The sequence below is a fragment of the Lissotriton helveticus genome, chromosome 8 (assembly GCF_964261635.1).
Source record: "Lissotriton helveticus chromosome 8, aLisHel1.1, whole genome shotgun sequence".
NCBI lineage: Eukaryota > Metazoa > Chordata > Amphibia > Caudata > Salamandridae > Lissotriton > Lissotriton helveticus.
This window is the reverse complement of record NC_136069.1, coordinates 247647304-247667464: the sequence shown is the minus strand read 5'-3', so window position 1 is coordinate 247667464 and position 20161 is coordinate 247647304. Positions and strand designations below refer to the sequence as shown.

The window sequence follows — 20161 nt, the reverse complement described above, 5'->3', positions numbered from 1 at the left end:
ATTGGAAGAGTGCTCACGGAGTGACAGGGGGAATGCTGGAGTGCATAGGTACTGCTCTGACAATTGTAGCAGTGAATGTATTAGTACCTGGGACATTGCATGAGTACATGTGTACTTACAAATTCACCATGCACTCTCCTAGCAGCACTATAATCATCCAGTTACTACCCATGTACTCATGCAATGGCCCAGGCACTAACTCATGCAGTTCCTTAATCCTAAGAACACTACCCAGGCAGTCCAGCAATCCCCCTGTCACTCCCTGTGCGCTCTTCATGCAATGGCCTAGGCACTTATACATTCACTGCTACAATCCCCAGAGCAGTACCTATGCACTCCAGCATTCCCTTTGTCACTCAGTGAGCACGCTTCTAATAACCCTCGCAGCACCATATACTTATCCAATCACTGTGCCAATACCTAAGCACTTATAAATTCACCATGTAGTATCTTTGCAGCACTCTAATCATCCAGTCACTAACCATGTGTTTATGCAATGACCCAGACACTAACAGATGTAATGCTACAATCCCTGAGGATTTTTACACACTTCCCTACTATGAGGGTAGGGTTTTGGGCGCACCTCCAGGTCCAACAAGACTGCAGTCCATGAGACAGGCCTATGTTGTGGCGCACGCACAAGATCTGTATTCGTCTAGGACAAAAAAATCAGCATTAGGAATCCAGACAACAGTACAGTTGGGCACTCATGGCTAGGGTGCAATACTTTTACCATGCAGAGGACTTTCCCATTTAAACAGTTGGCTGAGCTGTTTGAGCTAGAGGGCCACAATAAGCTTCCAGAGGCCTTTCTTTCTGCAACTGCCCAGCTGACTAGTTTCAAATGGACCTGCCTTGGACCCTGCTGCTGGCCTCTGTTGAAGTGAGTCCTAATGCCCAAGTGGCACCCCGAGGTCTTGATCCTAAGCTGGAGTTAGAGTATGCTCCTCCTGTCCCCAAACTGTTGTGCCATTCACATTTGTCTTCACCCAATATAGCATAATGCATGAGGCAGTGTTTCAGCCTACTTCAGTCATTTGCTAACATACTTTCAGTGAAGGAATTCCACATTTTCGAAAGCATCCACACACAAGGTAGACCCTTTGATTGTGTGTTCATGGGACAGTCATTCCATTCCATAATTGTTAATTTACCCTGTAAACTGGAAACTTTAGGAAACCCTTCTTATATTATTATAGAAACTAATAATGTTTACATATGTGAGACATAAACAGTTGATTTTAGCTACCATGAAACATGTCAGATGCCTGTTAAACTATTACTAGGAAATGATTTCAATACAGATTTTTCCTTTCAAGAAAAAAATCAAGGATTACCTTTTGGTGGAGGCCGTTTTTGTTTTGCTGTGTAATTTTGTAAATGTGCATACATTAATGGCGTTGGTTTCTTATACTGTATGTTGCATTGTAAATGGTGTATTTGTTTCTTATGATCACAGATATTTACATTAAATTACAGTTAAACCATCTGCTTCCTTGTTTGCAATTTAGGACAACAGAACTATTTATGTGCCGGTAGGAATGACTGCATAATCGATAAAATTCGTAGGAAGAATTGCCCTGCATGTCGCCTGAGGAAGTGCATTCAAGCTGGCATGGTCCTTGGAGGTAATATTGTTTATACATTTGCGAATATTGTAGGAAACGAAGCCATGGAAAACAACAGATACACTGTTTGATTGAGCTGTTACTGCATGGGGTGGCCATGTGGATAAAATGTGAATACAGAATTTCAATATGCTCCTTCTTGACTACATCTCAACTCAGGCCAATTTCATAGGAGAGGAGATACGTATATAAAATCCTTTTGAGGTGATCTTTTGTATACCTTAATGTCTTTGAACATGCAGAATAGGGAGGCACTGAGATAGACGCATTCTCAGAGGGCTTGACTGACACAATGCTACTCCTGTTTTGTTTATTTTACATTGTCTTTGCCCCGGAGCGTTCCTTTTTGTTTTTCATTGTCTTAGGAAACAGCATGTGGCGCCCCTACGAGTCCTTCAAACTGGATATTGACCCTCCACAGGTCACTCTTTTGATGATGTAGTCACAAAAGGAACACTCTCTTCGCTCCATCTGCATGAACCCTGCCCAAACGAAGCTTATTCATGTATTAGGGATACGCTGGTTGCACCCATGGGAGATTCTTATTGGAATGAGGCAGATGTGGACACCTTCCTGTTTCCTGTTTTTGAACTGCTCTAGTGTAGGCGAAAAATATACTCTCTCTTTGCCAACATTGTGAACATTAAAACAAAGTGTGCATAAATGGTTTGTGAACACTACTGGTGCCTCTGTCATTATGGCTACCTGAAGCTGATATAACTTGATCTGAGAATGGGAGTTTGCAAAATGTCAAATGGGTGCTACCACACAGGGCACAACCCTACATCCACTTTCCTCCTTGTTTAGAGGACATGCCTGAGGAATCCACAGTTTACCACCAAAACAGCTCTCTAAAAGTCCCAGCTGGGCCTCTGCGCTTAGGCAAAGTTCCCTGCATTGAACTCTAGGAAGAGGACCCCCACGAAACTGCTCTCTGAGAAGGAGACGCTTGACCCACCCTGACTGGGTGAACATTTTAATAGAAAGGATGCACTGGACTTTTGGTGCCTGGCTATTGGAATATGAGCCTTAGCTACAGTTAAGTGAAAATATTTTGTAGTCAGATTTGTGTTGAGTCTTCTGCTGAGCGGTACAACCAGTATGTGCACCTGTAGGTCGCACTCTCTCCTGGCTAAGAGCAAGCCTAAATGCCCTGCTGAGCGTCTGCCCTGGTCCTGGTGTTGCCTTGCCTGCTTGTAAGCCCACACACAGCCTGCTAAAAGAGACTAAAGAACTGACCCATTTCCAAAAGCCCACTTTAACTTTCACACTAGATCGCTGAGGGCTGCAGAAGGAAATACCTTGATGATTTGTTGCTCACGAACATCTATTCTCCCCTCAGACTCCATCCGCAGGCAGTCTGAAAGACCTACTGCTACAAGTGCAGGTGAGACTGTTGGTAGAACAGAAAGTCTAATGTATCAGTTGAGCTTGTAAATTTGTTGTTTACGTGTGTAATTGGTGGTTGCTGGTTCATTGAATGTGCAAGATGCGTTTGTTTAACTGAGGTGCATGTGCAGATTTTGTGATATTTTAGTGAGGTATGACATTATGATCATAATTCGCCAAACCTTCCTCTGTGGTGATGGCGAAACTTGTGTTTTGTGACCAAAGGATGGGTGTGATACAGATTGTAATTATGTACGTTTGTAGGAAGAAGCTGTATCTGGTCAGAGTACGATTCCCACAGAAAATCTACGGTCTGATAGGATATTTTCATGCTCTCCATGATCATTGTAGTTGTTTATGTTGTGTGAGTTCAGTACAAGGACATGTGAGCATGAGATAGTTCATGTGTAGAGAGAAGGGTATTGTTGCTATGTTTATTGTTACAATGTCTCATTAAGAATTGATTGAAGTAGATTAAAAGTTAAAAGGGACCAACAACTCACCTTTTTCCTCCTCTAGTCAGCGGACAAATGTCAAAGATTGGTTGAGTGACGATTTTCTACTTACCACATGAGATATATATATTGTTGGGTGCTGAGTGTTCCTTGATTGGAAGCTCCATTTAATGTCTCGAGGTCCTAAGAAACACTCAAATCTGTAGCACATTCTAGGAAATGCAGAGCAGTGGCTGCCTCTTCATGTTTCAGTCCTTTACTGTGCACCAATCATGCTGATGATTTTCATAAAATGCCACCTAAAACATCTGCAGAGGGGATGAGCTTTTGTAGGCATGTCTTTAATCCCATCACAGGGTAAATCTAAGAAAAAGGGTGTTGTGTATATTGCTTTAGGGAAGAATATTGATTCATGGGGGATTATTATGCAGAGTGGTCGCATTGCCACAGTCCTGTTGACTGAGCTTTCAGACATCAAAGCTCCGTCCCACTGTCACTGAAGCAGGATGACATCTTGGTGGTGCCTCTCGACCCTATTCAGAGGTCAGCTGCGGACCTGCTGGCCACTACATACTAGCGTGCAGTTAATATTGAGCTGAAGCGATATGAGGGGAGCCATTCTCCCAAAATATCCACAGATCTTATGGATGTCAAGAGGGCACATGTTGTAACTCACCATGGCCCAGTTGAGGTAATCACAGGAGAATACTCAGAGATAGAGGCTGCATTTATACTGCTGTCACATTAGATTTGGTCAAATTTGTAATAGTGTGTCAAATTGCGGTGTTTTTTGCAGGTTTCTACTGAAAATCACATATTCCCTTTAGAGGTGTTTTATGAGGTATAATCTGTTTACCTGAAAAACCTAAACCCTTTTTATAACCAAGGGAATTGTTGCTATAGTATATTGGGGAGCTTGATACCTACGCTATCATGATGTAATAGAATGTTGCTTCTAGTCAGTTGTGGCTTACCAGTTTTCTTGGCTAGACCTTTTCCTAGTGGTTTTCATTAAAGTATTTAAAAGCTTAACTATTGCCAGCTTGTCTTGGGAACTTCCGGTTCACTCCATGAAACATCCACGTTCCTGAATGATCCTCTTATGTGTGGCTGCTAGTTCTTTGTTCTCTTGCATGAAAGAAGAGATTGTATCTCCTTTGTTCATTCCATTGACCATATTCTTCACTTTTAGTCGGGAAATATTTTCCCCCTGCTTTTATCTGTATACTTAGAGTGGACTCAACCTTGTTTACGGACTGATAGAAATGCTGCAAGTAGAGTAATTACCAATTCACTGAGTGAACGTTTGACTCTATCTCCTAGAGTGACTGTGTTTGACTTGACATGCTTAGACAGCATGTTCACCTTTTGGTTATCAATAGTAGAGCCAGTTTTGACTCCTCATTGTGCACCCTAGCCCTTAATTCTATTATTATTATTCTTTGTCTTTATTCGATCTTCCAAAGGCAGATCATAAAAGAAACACAAAAACTGGGTTATACAATAAAAACAGTAGTAATAAAAACATCAGCAGTAAAGTAAACCTTTGAAAACGTACATGTATTGAAATAACTACTTAAATCTTAGTTCAAATGGTTTAGTATAGCAGCATGATGAATACATTTAAAGTGCATAAATCAATATTTATGTCATAATAGGAAGCCAGCAATTCATGATAAAAATAAATATATATATATACATTATTGTTAAAACAGCATACTCCTTCTTGGGGCTAAAATGCTCTTCAGAAAACTAGCAACTGAGTGACATATGTCACGATCATTAAGTTGCAATAAAAAAGGAGACAGCTTTGCAATTAAAAAATGTATATCTACGTAACAAAGGTAATCCTTGTGGATGGCAGATAATATCGACAGAAAAAAACAAAGTGTAATAGGGCTTGGCTAGATTTCACATCACATGGACATGTACCAATAGTTGCTGAGGATTACTGGCCTGAAGGGAAACATATTAGCCAGGAAAAGGAGCCTAACCTAAATCTTGCCAATAGAGTTTTCTCATACACATTTGTCACATATATAAGGAGAAATCTTTGGCACCATCTGAATAATACAGGTTTGGCTACTTCCTGGTTCCATGTCTATGCTTACGACTCGAGGAGGTACTCAAACAGATGTGCATAACCAAGAGCTAGGAAGCAGTCTTTATTATATTTTAACCATGGGATAGCCAGCCCGGGGTCGCAAGATAAACCATTTCAAATAATTGCCCGGTTAAGTTCAACTTCTTTGTTGGCCCAAATTGAGCACCAGGAACCAGAGGAGCGGCATAAATAGTATACTGCACATGATCTATACCTAACTCCTGGTGCAGGGAGAAATGTTGGTTAGAGAGAGGGACACCTAATAACCGGCCGCAGAATCTATTCTCTGTCTGCATAGCGTCAACATCCTTACATCCCCGGATACCTATTCTATAAGTTAGAATTGGCAAGAATTTCTGGTTTGTATGTCTCCACAATCAGTGCAAAAGGATTTTTGCCAATGGACATGGTGAGTGAGTAAGTGATGCCTACTGCTCGAGTATAATGAGTAATCCTATTTTTAATACAGGTTGACCAAGTGCCCCCGTTGTCAGACTCCAAACCCAGGTATGAGAACAAGCTAACCATGTCTAGTTTTTTGGCATCAATATTTAGAGTGCGGGTTTTTGTATATCTAGGGCCACATACAATGGTGAATGTTTTCGTGAGATTTGTCTCAAGATCTAAATCTCTCATAAATCTAACATTGCGAAAAGTAAGGCATTTTGAGGCCGTTGGCTGTTCTTGCCAGGAGCACCACGTCGTCAGCGTATAGAAACACGGGCACTGCTTTTTGCTCCACGTCCGGAACGTCCACCCCGTCGGATACCTGTGTTCTCTCCAGATTGTTTGTATAAAGAAGGAAAAGAGTCACAACAAGGACGCATCTCTGGCGCACCCCACGCTCAACTCCGAAGGAATCTGTGCATTCACCAGCGTTACCAAACCTTACGTATGCTATTGGATCCTAGTGTAAGAGTCTTAAAAATGAAACCACCCCCCATCAACACCCATGTTCTCTAAAATAGACCACAGCTTGGATCTAGATACATAGTCAAAGGCTCTTGACAGATCCATAAGTGCCAGGTGAATAGAGACACCTGTGTCATATTTATATTTTGCCACAATAAGATGGAGATCGAGACAATGTTCAATAGTCTCAACCTCCTTTCTGAACCCATACAGACTTGGGGCAAGTATGTTATTTTTATTTATCCAGACAAGAAGACGGTCCCAGACTACTCTCCCAATTATTTTGACTATGGAGTCTAATAGGGATATTGGGCAATAGCTCTTTACGTCATACAAGTTTCCTTTTTTTTTAAAGGGGACAAATGTTGAAGTGAGCCACACGAGCAACAGACATAGTTGAATACACAGGTAAGCACAGGGGTCCAAAACCCTAGGTCCAACCTGAATGAATCAAAAGGGACACCATCCGGTCCCGGAGCCTTCTTACACCGGTTATCTGCAATCACTTTAGACATCTCTTCCTCTCTAAAATCAAGTTTTGGAAAAAAGGAACTGTCCATCTGCACTTTTTCAACGTCCATGTTGTCAATGGCTCCATCCCAGAGAAGTGCGCCTGACAGGCCTTTGTCATGATATGGACCTCTGAAGGAAGTGCTCCGCTTAGGGCCACGCGGGTCACCATAGACCACCTTACAGCCTTCCATACCGAATGAAGAGTCAGAGAAATAGTGGAGAATATACACCAATAATCGTTTATTAGAATACTCTCACAACAGGGCTCTGTCTGCACAGTCTCATAAGAGTACAACAGAGGGAACTGAGGAACAGTAAGCATGAAGATACATTATGGTCATTGCATGGTTAGCTAAGAACATGCCCACAGTGGAATTTTCCAAACAGATGTGGCCGGACAGTGAAAGACAGAAAAAGGTTTCTACTCTCATATCTTGCACAGTTCAGGACACCCTCAAGGCCGTTCCAGCCTGTGCTGTGATCAAACTGCCAGACAGGTGGGAGATGTTCTTTATCTAGGGAAAACTATGCACTGGCACAAGCAGTTCTTCAATCCAGAAACTAAACTTAGCAAAGGGTATTTCTCGGAACAGGGAAGGATTTGTTTCGGACCTCACACAAAAATGGAGTCTGAAAAATAAAATGGTGCAGCGAATGCTAACTTATACTTTTCATTACAAGAGCATCAACGAGTATAATCTAACAAACCCTTGATTTAGCATGAGCTAAATACATTTTTCTATTATGCAAAAAACTGGGAAACAGGCACATATTCAGGGCAACTGTAACATCATCAGAAGCGGATAGAGCCTCAAAATTAGAAATGCAATCAAGGTGAAGCTATGGGCACACTTTGCAATCAACATCAGAAACTGGGACAGCAAGGAGGGATGTGTCCTCAAATATTCCCTCATCTACATTCATGAGACCATCAATATCAGCATGGAGCATCATAGGAGCATTGGTAACCTGGGGAGATATTTTCTGTTAGGTTTTAAAACAGTGGCACAATAGGAACAACAAAAGGGTGAGTCATTGAATGAGAATGCAACAAAATATTAATACTGCTAGAAAATAAACGATTTCCTTGAGGATCCAACCCTAATTACCCAAAAAAGACCAGCTCCAATTTCCACTTTCCATCGCCTTGATGTTCTCAATGACGTCCATAATGTGTTGTGTTATATTTTTTTCCAAATTATCTATGGCAATAACACACTGGTCGCCAATTATTGCGCATACACCACCACTCTTTGCCAAGATAAAATCTACTGCATATCCAGTCTGTTCTGAATGTACCTGCATGCTTTCTAACTGAGTAGTAATGTCTATCAAGGCTGCCACTGTAGTATAGATAGAATTTGTAACTCATATCCAAATATTCTCTTCCTTTTTCACCCCTGGCAATGGCTTTACCATCCAGTGTAAATATAGTGGGGAGGATGTATCCAAATGTGATACCATTACTATAGCTATTCACTTCCAAGTCTGTTTCCCCTTCACAAAATTCTCTTGTTAGTGTCCTTTTTACCCATTTTGTTCTAAGTTGAGCATATTTCCGTTGAACACCCAAGGGCAGTACCATTCTGAGCCACATCATCGGTACAATGATAGACATCGGCATAAGTCTTATAGGACAGAAAGAAAATCCCTAGATGTGCATATATCGGCCCCTCATAATTCACTGCAGCATATCTGGAAGTCATTCATGAAGTGCTTAAATCTTTTTTATTGACTAGAGAAAGGATGTATATACAGTATTGTCCCTGAACAATTGGTGTACAAAAAGGTATCTGTACTGTTCACTATGGGGCAACAAGCAATGTAATAACCAGACCCTTGGTGTACTGTCAACTCCTTGTAATGCCAACCCACTACTGTTATATTCTGTGCTTCCATTTAAAATGATGACAATATGTATGGTTATCACAACCCGGATAACCGTTACCTTGTGGTTTTTGATGATACAGACATGGTCCAGGATAACCAAATCCGAACATTCCCTTTACTTCCATAAACTGAGATGGCCAAGTGTATGTGTAGTTAACAGGCGACAATGGGTAGGCAGTCCAAAGGCTAGTGACAGATTGGGTGGGATAACAGGTGGTCCCTTTTCCAGCAAATCTCCTGTGCATTTCTGCAAACACATTATGTATGGCAGCCCTCTTATTGCATCCTGGGGAAATGTGTTCACTTCATTAAGTTTGGGTACACTAGATGCACCTTCCAGAAACCACGAAACCCCACATATTATTATTACAGCAGTTACAAGAAGAATGATACACACAATTTTACTACGTATAGACCAAATAATACTACATTGTATAGGAGCAATTGGCAGATCCTCCTCAGTAACTTGTGTACCAAAAGGATGCATAATAAATAAACAAGGGGAGGTAGATCATTCACACGAAGTGGAACCAGGCTAGAATGACATCTTTCTGCCTGCTTATCAGCCTGCTTGTCTGTTGTGGAACGCACTTTGTTGCTTCAGACAGCTTTATTTGAATCTGGACCAGAACCTGGTTCGGAAACTTGGTTATGGAAAGCCACTCTGCCCCTAGGATCAAAAGTCTGAATTCGTGGAGTCGTAGAGGAACACTGGGTTCCCTGGGAGCATGTAATTACCTTGGAAACAGGTGGCTTTGCCATGTTTGCTTCAATATGTACAAGGCGCTCAAGAATTGGACTCAATTTAAAATCCAACAGGACGCCTATGTAGCTACTCAAATACTTCCAGGTTTCCTCTGCCACTTTGGATGATAACATAGGCGCTTTTATTTTGCAGGACCTATTGTATGGCGCCGGTTTACCCTTTGCTGCTGGATGATTATTTCTCATACATTTTTAGGTTTTAGTCTGCTCTCCCGGTCAGGATCTTGGTCATGGATTTGGCCTCTGCCCAGCATATGAAAAGAACTACGCTCATTTACTTGACCTTTTTGCTGGCGTGTGCGAGACACCCCCCGGACTAGCTGGCATTTTGTTGTTAGTTTGGCCTTTCCCCCAGAGTGTGCTTAGACAATTGGGCCATCAGATGGAGTTAATACGGGGGCGTTAGGTAGACTCAGGACGGACGGTTCGGATGATTGACCCGAATAGAGGATAGGACTGTAGCAAGTTCCTCCAAAGTGAGTGAAAGGTGTCGCTCCACCAGTCTAATTTCATTTGTGACCATGGTCCAGGGTAAATACCTATCAATTGTGAGGCGAGCATGTGGTGGTGGGGCACTAGGAGCTCCAGGAATACCCTTCCATTTTCCCAAACTCAAAGGCACTGCAGTAAAACAAGATATATTGGGAGCAACAGGAGGAATCCTTAGCTTCAAGAACAGTTAAAACATAGAAGGGAAACACTCAATACAATTACAAGTAGGTATGTCCTTATCCTCGTCCTGTTAGCCAGAATGCAGAACTTAGGAGGGGTGGCCCAACTCAGCAACTTCTGGCCTATGATGGACAAAGACGGGTCTGGTCTTTGCATTGGGCTGAGCTTGGTCACCCCCCGTGCGCGTCCCGCACTGCAAGATACCTCTTGCTGTTTTATGGTGCTCCCGGCGCCTGACGGCGAACGTTGCAACTCCTCCGGCCAAGTGAGCAAGGAGTGGTGCTGTGAGTATTCATTTTCCAATCTGTTTCATTATGCTAAGCCCCTTCAATTCAACTGCTATGACAATAACCTTCTCCTGTGTAGTTAGCCTCAATGCACTGCCTTATTTTTATAATTATCTGGGGACACTTACACGACTCTACATAGAAGCTTCTTCCCTCTGTCAGTATCTGTATTTCTCAAGACTGTGGCTGGAGTGACCTTCATTAAAATGCAATCTATTTGTTTGGAAGCTTTGTGTGTTTGAGAGTAAAATGAGTAATCTTAGAAATTTAAATGGCAAACTATCTAGTCATCACACAATCCCAAATCCCCAGGCTTCTAATGAGCTTCTCAAACATATCCCCTTCTGCTTGGACCTTTATGGAGGACCTGTTTAGCTCTCCTGAAATGATAGAATTCAGCCCCAACCCGGATCCTCCATACAATAATTATGTTCTATTCCATTTCTGTAGGAACTATCTTTATGAAGCCCAAATCCTGGATGGATACATAAACTGATACAGTTGCATCTATGGGCCTATGCATTTTTCCCTTACTGTGCACCTTGCAGTTCAATCTTTTTCTATCTCATCACTCACAAAATGAAAGTCTACCCTTAACAGTATTTCCACTGTCTTAACTTTTCCTCAGATTTTTCAGTAAAACCGTTAAGCTCAAGCTCTTTGTGTCTCCCCTTAAAGTTTGTATTATCTGCTGACAAATTCACAAATCCGCTTTTTAGAAGATCAAGCACCCGCTTGTCCTCGATTTCAGGCCTTCTAAGTTATGTGATGTTGTATTTGCCCCTCCAAAAATACTTGTTATACCAGAAATACGGATTATACAATGGCACATTTAGGAGTTATACTTACACCTACAAAAATGCAATCAAGTGACATTGATGCTTCACAAGAGTGATATTCTCTATCCTTTGAGCCTTCGTTCGAATATGTTTATACATTTAAGTCTGTTGTTTGTATAGCAGGAGAGGCGCTTTACAGTTTGCTGACGAAATAGCCAAAAATCTCATCAATGTGGAATTCTTACAGCTGTATTTGTTGGCCCCAGGAGCTCTTCTGCCATTACTGGAGGCAATACTGGAACTAGGCCTGACAGTTTAAAGGTGGATCTCTAGGTGACACAGGCACACGCGGTCTTATCTGATATTCTTATTGATATATCCTTCATTGGAGAGTTTGTTGGTTACAAGCCTCTTCTCCTAAACGTAGCCAAAGTAATTCCCCCACTTCAACACTGGATCTCTTAGTCTTTGCCTCAGGAAGTCTTGCTTTACTTACTGCAAATGGCTCATGCCACTTCAGACGGTAAGTCCATGACTTGTGCAAAATGGCAAAACTAGTTGTGAATAGCTGGTGAGTAACAATCAAAATGCTTCTAAGCAGATTCTTAAATGTTGGTCTCCCTCTGCTGACATAAAGTCCCACTTAATGGCTCCGGGCATACCTTGATACCACTCTTAGGTAATCTGTGTTTTACAGAACCAATATTGCCCTTGTATGTTATGTTTAGGCTTTCCTGTTTTCAGTTTCTATTTTTAGTAAATTCTGGTGATGATTTTTCAGTGTTTTCAAGTGATTTCAATACTTTAAAAAAACAGTGGTTATCAGTGGTTACACATTTTCGCGCTATTAAAAACAACAGAAACTTTGTTTTTCTAGTGTTTATGGAACGTTTTGCTTTTATTATTGCTTGCTTTCTGCACTGATAGCGCATTGTATATGGACAGTGTGCTTACAGTGTAAATGAGGTCCAAATACATTATTACAAATCAAACGTATCGTAATACACCATACACTACTTCTTCAGTGAGTCTTTGGTCATGCACGCTCGCTCTTTCCTTCGCATGTAAACTTTTATCTGTAAAAAAGGCCCTCTCAACATTGGCACTTGAGACAGACAACGCCAAAATAGCCAGTATACAGTTTGCTAACTCTGGCCACTGACATAACTTTCCATGCCAATACTGGTGCACCTGAAGATTGTGATTCTCTGCAACAGGTTCTACAATATATGTGTTGAACTGGGCGCATATGCCTTCAGAGTTATTGAAGCGGCCAAAAGTGAGGTAGGACTTTTGAAACTCCGGAGAAAACTTCCCTTTACGGAAGGGATCTATAACTTGTGCAGAGTAACACAGTGAGGCTTCATTCACTTCAAATGCAATGGGCGGTGACAGGCTATTTCTCATACATTGTAAAATAAAAGTTCCTGAATTTCTCTTCAACATTTCTTTGTGTACCAAGTGGCAACCACTCTAACATGGAATATGTTGCGGTGCCAAAGTCACTAAAAGTGTAGCCTAGACTGCTCTCAAGGAGATGTTTCACATCTACACAAATTATACTGAACACTTCATAGACAAGGGTGTTTTCAGACTCTAGTTTTTTTATTATGTTCACTAAAGCAGTCATGCTTTCCTCTAAAAATCTAAGAATGCAGTAGAGTGTATTTTTTTCAAATCAATATTTGACCAAAGATCCTCACATTTCTTGCCTTTGGCATCATCACTCAGCAACAATTCTGTAAACGGTTGCCACATGGATAATATAGCATTCATGGCCTCTTGGACTGAGAACTACCAGCTAAGCGACACAGTTGGGATGACTCTTTCATTGATGCCACACAAAGCACAAAATGGGACAAGTGTGTGTTTTAGTTTCCGTGTATAACAAAACAGTGCACCAGAATTGACTAAAATGTTAATAGCATTCTTCATTAACTCTGGGGATTGTAAAGATGCTTTCAGTATACCATCTAACAAGTGGCAAAGATCTCTTACAGGGAAGCACTTCAGCTCAGGTATCGATTTTGACAGACCATCACACAACTTTTTCATATATGTAGCTGTATAACTGCAAATACAAACACAATCACTTCAATCTTTGTTGAACTTGTAAGAACATTTTGCAGCAGCATTTCAAGTGACACTGCATTCCATGTTTTCCACAAATCCGTGTCATGTTTCCACCAGTATCCCAGATGCTTGGTGACTGCGCTTTTTTCACATATACCTGTCACTATACCTTGCATTGAATGCTTAAAGCCTGGGGTGTTTGGCAATTCACCTACTATCAATACTGACTCACTAGAAAAGGGGGCTGATGTATCAAGGGTTTTTACCCATTCTCTGTGGATTAATGTGATGGTACATATTGTGAAAGATTCTTATGAAACCTACATTTTTCTTCACAGTGAAATACTCAAACGTAGCTAAAAAAATGAATATGATTTTGATTTTTCCTGATTCTCTACACCTAAAAGATGCTTCTAACCCCTGTATCTTGAGACCAAGGACCACAAAACTGAAAAAAGGAAGAAGAAACAATATTTTAGTGACATCCCTAAACAACAAAACTCAAGTACAATAATGTTAGCTCAGTCTTTCTCAAACGTAGCCCAAAAAATGAATATGATTTTGATATTTCCTGATTCTCTACAGTTTATGAAATAAATAAACAACACCTAAAAGAGGCTTCTAACCCCTGTATCTTGAGACCAAAGACCACAAAACTGAAAAAAGGAAGAAGAAACAATATTTTAGTGACATCCCTTAACAACAAAACTCAAGTACAATAATGTTAGCCCAGTCTTTCTTACTGCTACCTTATATAACAAAGTTACATTGTATTGGCCCCTTCAGGAATAAATAAAAATGACTCTTTAACTCTCCATTTCCTTTCTTTGAATGGCATTTAGTTTGTGGTTGTGCAGGTTTTTTTCAGTGTTGATATGTTTACACTGGTGAGGGCTATTTCCCTTCCGGTGGGGTTTTATCAGTTATTATAGGTTTAAACCTAAACCCAGACAGCCTATTTGTTTCCCCTCCCATCAGGCCATCAAGAAACATCCACTTCTGAACCATTTTATGCTTCATTGCCTGCTGAGCCAAGATGATCCCTCTGTACCCTTCCCCTCCCTTCTCTTTAGGAAAAGAACACTTAGGGGTCCATTAGGCCACCCTAACGGAGATCGGGAGCACCCGCCATAAGGGCGGGGGTCCCGTTGTGGGTATTAGGATGTGCCCGCCACAGTAGCGGGCACATCCTATATGTTTTACATTGTGGCGGGCGGTGCTGTCTGCACCGCCCGCCACAATGCAAAACATATGTTGACGCATTTCAAGATGCAAAGCGGCTGGCACCGCATGGTGCCTGCCGCTTTGCATATGTACATGTGGGGGGGTACCATAGGTACCCCCCTGTGCCCCCCGACAGTGGTGACAACCTGGGGGCCCTGCAGGGGGCCCCCGCAGCAATCTCCGCCTGCCTTTCCGTGGCGGCATTGCCGCCGCGGAAAGGCCTCTACTTTGTGCCATCGTAATATGGCTGGCGGTGTCCATTGGACACTGCCACCATATTAATCTAAAGCGGCGGACGGTCTTTTCGTCCGCCGCTGTCCCCTCCGCCATCCTAATCTGGCGGAGGGGAAAACGAGAGTGCTTGTCGGGCGGATTGCCTCCGCCAGGGTGGCATCCTAATGGACCCCTTAGTGATGCCTGCATGACAATGAAGCTCTACATTTTCCCTCCTACCCATGAACAGAGCAGTTTTGATTGCAGATAAAATGCATCACCTCTCTGACCGCAGGTTGATCATAGATTCATAAAAACCTCTCTACCTTATTCCTAGAAATTATCTTGGCAATAAAGACCCTGGAAATAATCCCCACTTGCCTGAGGGCTTATCACAGTTTGTTCCTGTTTGATCTGCAGTGTTTTCTTTCCTTGTGGCTTGCTTCTTTCACTGGCTATTCGCCATCCACTGCTGCCGACCTCACTGATGTTTTTATGTCTATCTCACTGCTCTTGCGTCCCCTGTCTAGTCATTATGTTATGTGGATTTTCACGATAAACCCCTCATGTTTCACTGTTGAAAACTGGTGTGCCTTGCCAACAAGCATGAAAGATGACTACATATCTTAAGCCTTAATGTATCTTTTCCTAGAAAAGAGCATCTTTGGCTTATATCATTAAATGCCTTCTGCCCGGAGTTATCTGTGACAAGCCCCAGAGTAGGATATCATTCATCCCCGAAAGTTTTTTTTTAGGAGCCATAAATGCAATTTACTAGTCTCTTCCAAGTTGTGTATCTTTATTTCCATCTCCCTGTCCTTCGCACACAGTGCCCATTTTAATTGTAACCTTTTCATCTTGTACTTGCACAGCCTAAATGAGCATTTTCAAATCTCTTCTAATTTACAGATCCATTTGTTGAATTTTCGTAGCCTATTTTTTAGGTTTTGCAAATGTTCAGGTTTATCCAGGTCACGTATAGCATTTTCTACTAGGGCTGCCTTATGAATTAGAGTTTGGATGTTGTTTTATGGGCCTATGTTTTTTCCCCATTAGAGTGGGAATTCCACTTGATTTTGCATTCTCTCCATTTTCTCCATGGCCTGTGTCAAACCTATTTTGAGGCAGGTAAAGCACTTAATAAGGTCAGCTTTCTAAAAAGGGCTTCTCGTTTTTGGGCCTGACTGTCCCAATCATGCATCTCATGAGGCAGGGGTTTACTCCCCGACCAGTTGTACAATAGAGTAAAAAGCTTTTTTATTCCCTTTCTGCTTGTCATCATGTTCCTAACTACTCTTTTCCCCATGTGTTATGCTTTGTTATCTCATTCCCCACTTTTATGCTCCAACTATTCCTCTAAATAAGACCCAATAATGAGTCTCTCAACGCTGATCAATCAATTAGGTGTTTGTTGAGCACTGCTACTCATCCGCAGGGTCTCAAGGTGCTGGGGAGGAGAAGAGGTGCAGGTTGCAGTCCATCAAGGAGGGGGTCTGTCGAAGAGCCAAGTTTTGAGGTTTCTTGTGAAGATGGGGAGGGATGTTGTCTGTCTGAGGTGAAGCGGCAGGGCGTTCCTGGCTCTGGCCGCAAGGAAGGAGAAGGAGCGGCCACCCAAGCTGGTCTTTCTGGCATGGGGGACCACCGCGTAGGATAGCTGGGCTGATCGTAGTGTCCTTTGGGGTGCGTGGAATTGGAGTCAGCTGTTTAGGTATGCTGGTCCGGTGTTGTGGAGGGCTTTGTGTGTGTGAGTGAGAATCCTGAAGGTGATTCTAGCCTCGATGGGGAGCCAGTGGAGTGTGCACTGGTGCTGGGAGATGTGGTAGTGTCTAGGCAGGTTGAGAACCAGTCTTGCAGTGGCGTTCTGGATGTTTTGTAGCTTGTGGGTAAGGTTTTTGTTTATTCCAGCGTAGAGTGTGTTGCCGAAATCGAATCTGCTGGTGGCGAGGGCATGAGTGACAGTCTTTCTGTGCTTGAGGGGTATCCATTTGAAAGTTTTACATAGGGAGTGGAGGGTGTGAAAGCAGGAGGATGCTACTGAATTGATCTGGCAGTCCATTTTGAGCTCAGAGTCCAGTATGATTCCAAGGTTGCGTGCGTGGCCCATGGGGGTGGGTGGGCTTCCGAGGGCTGGGGGCCACGAGGAGTTGTTGCAGGCGTCAGGGTGTGAACCCATGATGGGTATTTCTGTTTTGTCGGTGTTGAGTTGTAGGCAGCTGCTTTTCATCCATTTAACAACAGCTTCCATGCCTTCTTGAAATTTGTGTTTGGCTGTGTTGGGTTTGTTGGATAGTGAGAGGATGAGTTGGGTGTCGTCTGGGTATGAAACAATGTTGAGTCCGTGGGTTCTGATGATGGGGGAGGGGAAGAGTGTGGGGCTGAGGGAGAACCCCAGGGGGTCTCCGCAGGTGGTTGGTGTAGGGTCCAAGAGGAAAGGAGGGAGACTGACCCGCTGCATTCTGCCGGAGAGGAATGAGTGGATCCAGTCGAGGGCTTTGTCCTGGATCCCTGCTTCGTGGAGTCTGCGTGTTAGGGTGCGGTGGGAGACTGGGTCAAAGGCCACTGAGAGGTTGAGGAGGATGCTTTCTCCTTTATCCAGTAGGGAGCGGATGTCATCTGTTGCAGCGAGGAGGGCGGTTTTCTGTGCCCTGTTTTTTTCTGAAGCCGGACTGGGCAGAGTTGAGGAAGTTGTGCTCTTCGATGAAGGTGGAGAGTTGGCTGTTGATGGCTTTCTCGATGATTACTTGTGCCTCATTCATCTTTCAGGTGTATTCCTTTGCACCAATGAGATATAGATGTACAAAGGATTCTCCCGATATCATTGCTCCAGAAGGGAGCCCCACAGTTAGTATGCTGTCTTTAACAACTACTCAAACTGTCACCAGAGCAGCAAACCACTTTTTTAAAGTAGTCACACACAAAGTCTTCTGCCTTCTTTATCCTTTGTATTGGACTCCCAAGCACATGCATGTACGTATTATTCTCTATGGCCCACATAACCCAAGGGCCTCCTAAGCCCACTCCTGGCAACCCTGTCATGTTGAAGGTTCCCAGTAAGCAATGGTCCTGGGCCAAACCATGTTCTTTGTTCAGATCCCTCCCTAGAGTCAGTTTATCACTTTGTCAGGGTCCAGAATAGTAAAATCTGGGGCCGGTCCTCCCAAGTGGAACTTACTACTCTTTACTCAAGTAAAAGGGAAGAGTGGACATAATCCAACCTCCCCTCACTCCCCTCTCACCCAAAACTCACAGCAGGTCACACGTTTTCGAACCCTTGATAGAACCTCTGCTTCTGAGAGGTAATGATCTCATTGTCTGATTTTTGCCCCCTTCCTAACACTGATTTCTCTCACATCTTCCTTGGTGCATGTCAAGCCCCAATCACAGCCCCTCTGCATGACAGACTGTCCCCTTCACTCTGCCCACTCTGGTGTAGCAGAGCCTCAGCCTGTTTCATCCACTACCTCCTGCTTTATATGCTGCCCTCCTGTTGGTGAACACCTTCAATATGTGGGGTGTGCTAGTGTCTAAAATACAATTTTTCACTCCTGCAGCTCACTTCCAACTCTAGTCAAAGACAAGGAGTAATTGACAGTCCTTTGTCCCAGCCCCATTGTATGTTTACCTTGCTGGGCCATCTTATTCGGAGGGCTCCAGCTTCTCTATGGCTCGCACTGTTGTTGACAGACGCGTTCCTTCTTCATAACCATCTCACCGACACTTCCCTTCCTTACTCTCTATCCTTGTAGGGAATTAACATAACTGAAATGCAGCACTCAGAAGAAAAATAAAATGACAATAAAACTATGTTATTGTTATTTTATTTTTACTTCCAGTCTGCAAGTCAAGGGCAGGGCCATGCCGCAGCATCACACCGCGGGGGTGGAATGGTGGTAGGCACTAAAAGTGTGCATGTCAGTTTGGCCAGCCGTCCACGGCCAGCCAACTGACATATGAAATTGGATATCTCCAGGCTGTTCCTTGGAGATATCCTAGTGCGTAGGAGCACAACCCAATCCTAGCACTTCACTAGGATGAAGTGCTAGGATTGGGTGGGGTCTGGGAGCCTGTGCCCAAGTGAATTGTAGTGCCATAATGGAAGCATAGGATAAGCACAGTGCAGGAGCAGAAGATCACGGCGGCTGGTATATATATATATTACCTACTGGCGGTCGCCAGTAGGTATATATAGTTAGGATTTTTTCTCTATGGGATTTTTGAAAATTCTATGTCTAATAACTTTGGCGTTTGTGGACGGAATTGGCTGAAATTTTCAGGAAAATGGAACATTTTGTTTCTGAGCAGCCCCTGAAAATTTGGGGGGGGTTCGTCAAGGGGGGGTCGAGAAAAAAGGGGGGTCCCAAAACGTGTTTTTAACATTGAGTTTTCCATAGGGCGGTTGGCCTCACTTTTAGCCCGAACGGCTGAATGGATTTGCACGAAACTTGGCAAAATTGTAGGGACTGATAGCCCGATGTGCCTTTGCTAGGTCTCAATATATGTGCTCCAGTGGATTTTGAGAAATTAACGTTCAAAAAAAGATATATATCTGTAACAGCGGACCAGGCAGCGCTCCGGTTCGCGGACTTTACGCGTTACGGAGCTTTGTGAAGCGAAGCTGATTGGTTCTCCGGCATCTGTAAACATTCCAAACAGTCCGTAGCGGCCGCCATCTTGTCTCTCGGTAGGATCGAGAGACAAGAGGAGGCCAAAGCGAAGGGGCAAATGACCATAAGGGGGCATAGTAGATCCCCCCTGACCCTCTAGGTTTGATGTGGAGGTTTTAAAAGGGCCCCGCGGGGCAAAAAAAAAATAAATAATAATCGAACGGCTGAATGGATTTGCACGAAACTTGGCAAAATTGTAGGGACTGGTAGCCCGATGTGCCTTTGCTAGGTCTCAATATATGTGCTCCAGTGGATTTTGAGAAATTAACGTTCAAAAAAAGATATATATCTGTAACAGCGCTCCGCTTTGCGTACTTTTCGCGTAACGGAGCTTTGCGAAGCTGATTGGTTCTCCGGCGTCTGTAAACATTCTAAACAGTCCGTAGCGGCCGCCATCTTGTCTCTCGGTAGGATCGAGAGACAAGAGGAGGCCAAAGCGAAGGGGCAAATGACCATAAGGGGGCATAGTAGATCCTCCCTGACCCCCTAGATTTGATGTGGAGGTTTTAAAAGGGCCCCGCGGGGCAAAAAAAAAAATAATAATAATAATCGAACGGCTGAATGGATTTGCACGAAACTTTGCAAAATTGTAG

General features: G+C 43.1%; 1 protein-coding gene across 2 annotated transcripts in view; it reads left to right on the top strand.

Moving 5' to 3' along the window:
* The window catches only part of PGR (progesterone receptor), a 653985-nt gene that overhangs the window by 117993 nt on the left and 515831 nt on the right, over window positions 1-20161 (top strand). For both annotated transcript variants that reach the window (XM_078656995.1, XM_078656996.1), the window contains exon 3: window positions 1512-1628. In XM_078656995.1, the coding sequence (XP_078513121.1) occupies window positions 1512-1628 (117 nt within the window). The remainder of the gene's footprint in view (window positions 1-1511; window positions 1629-20161) is intronic.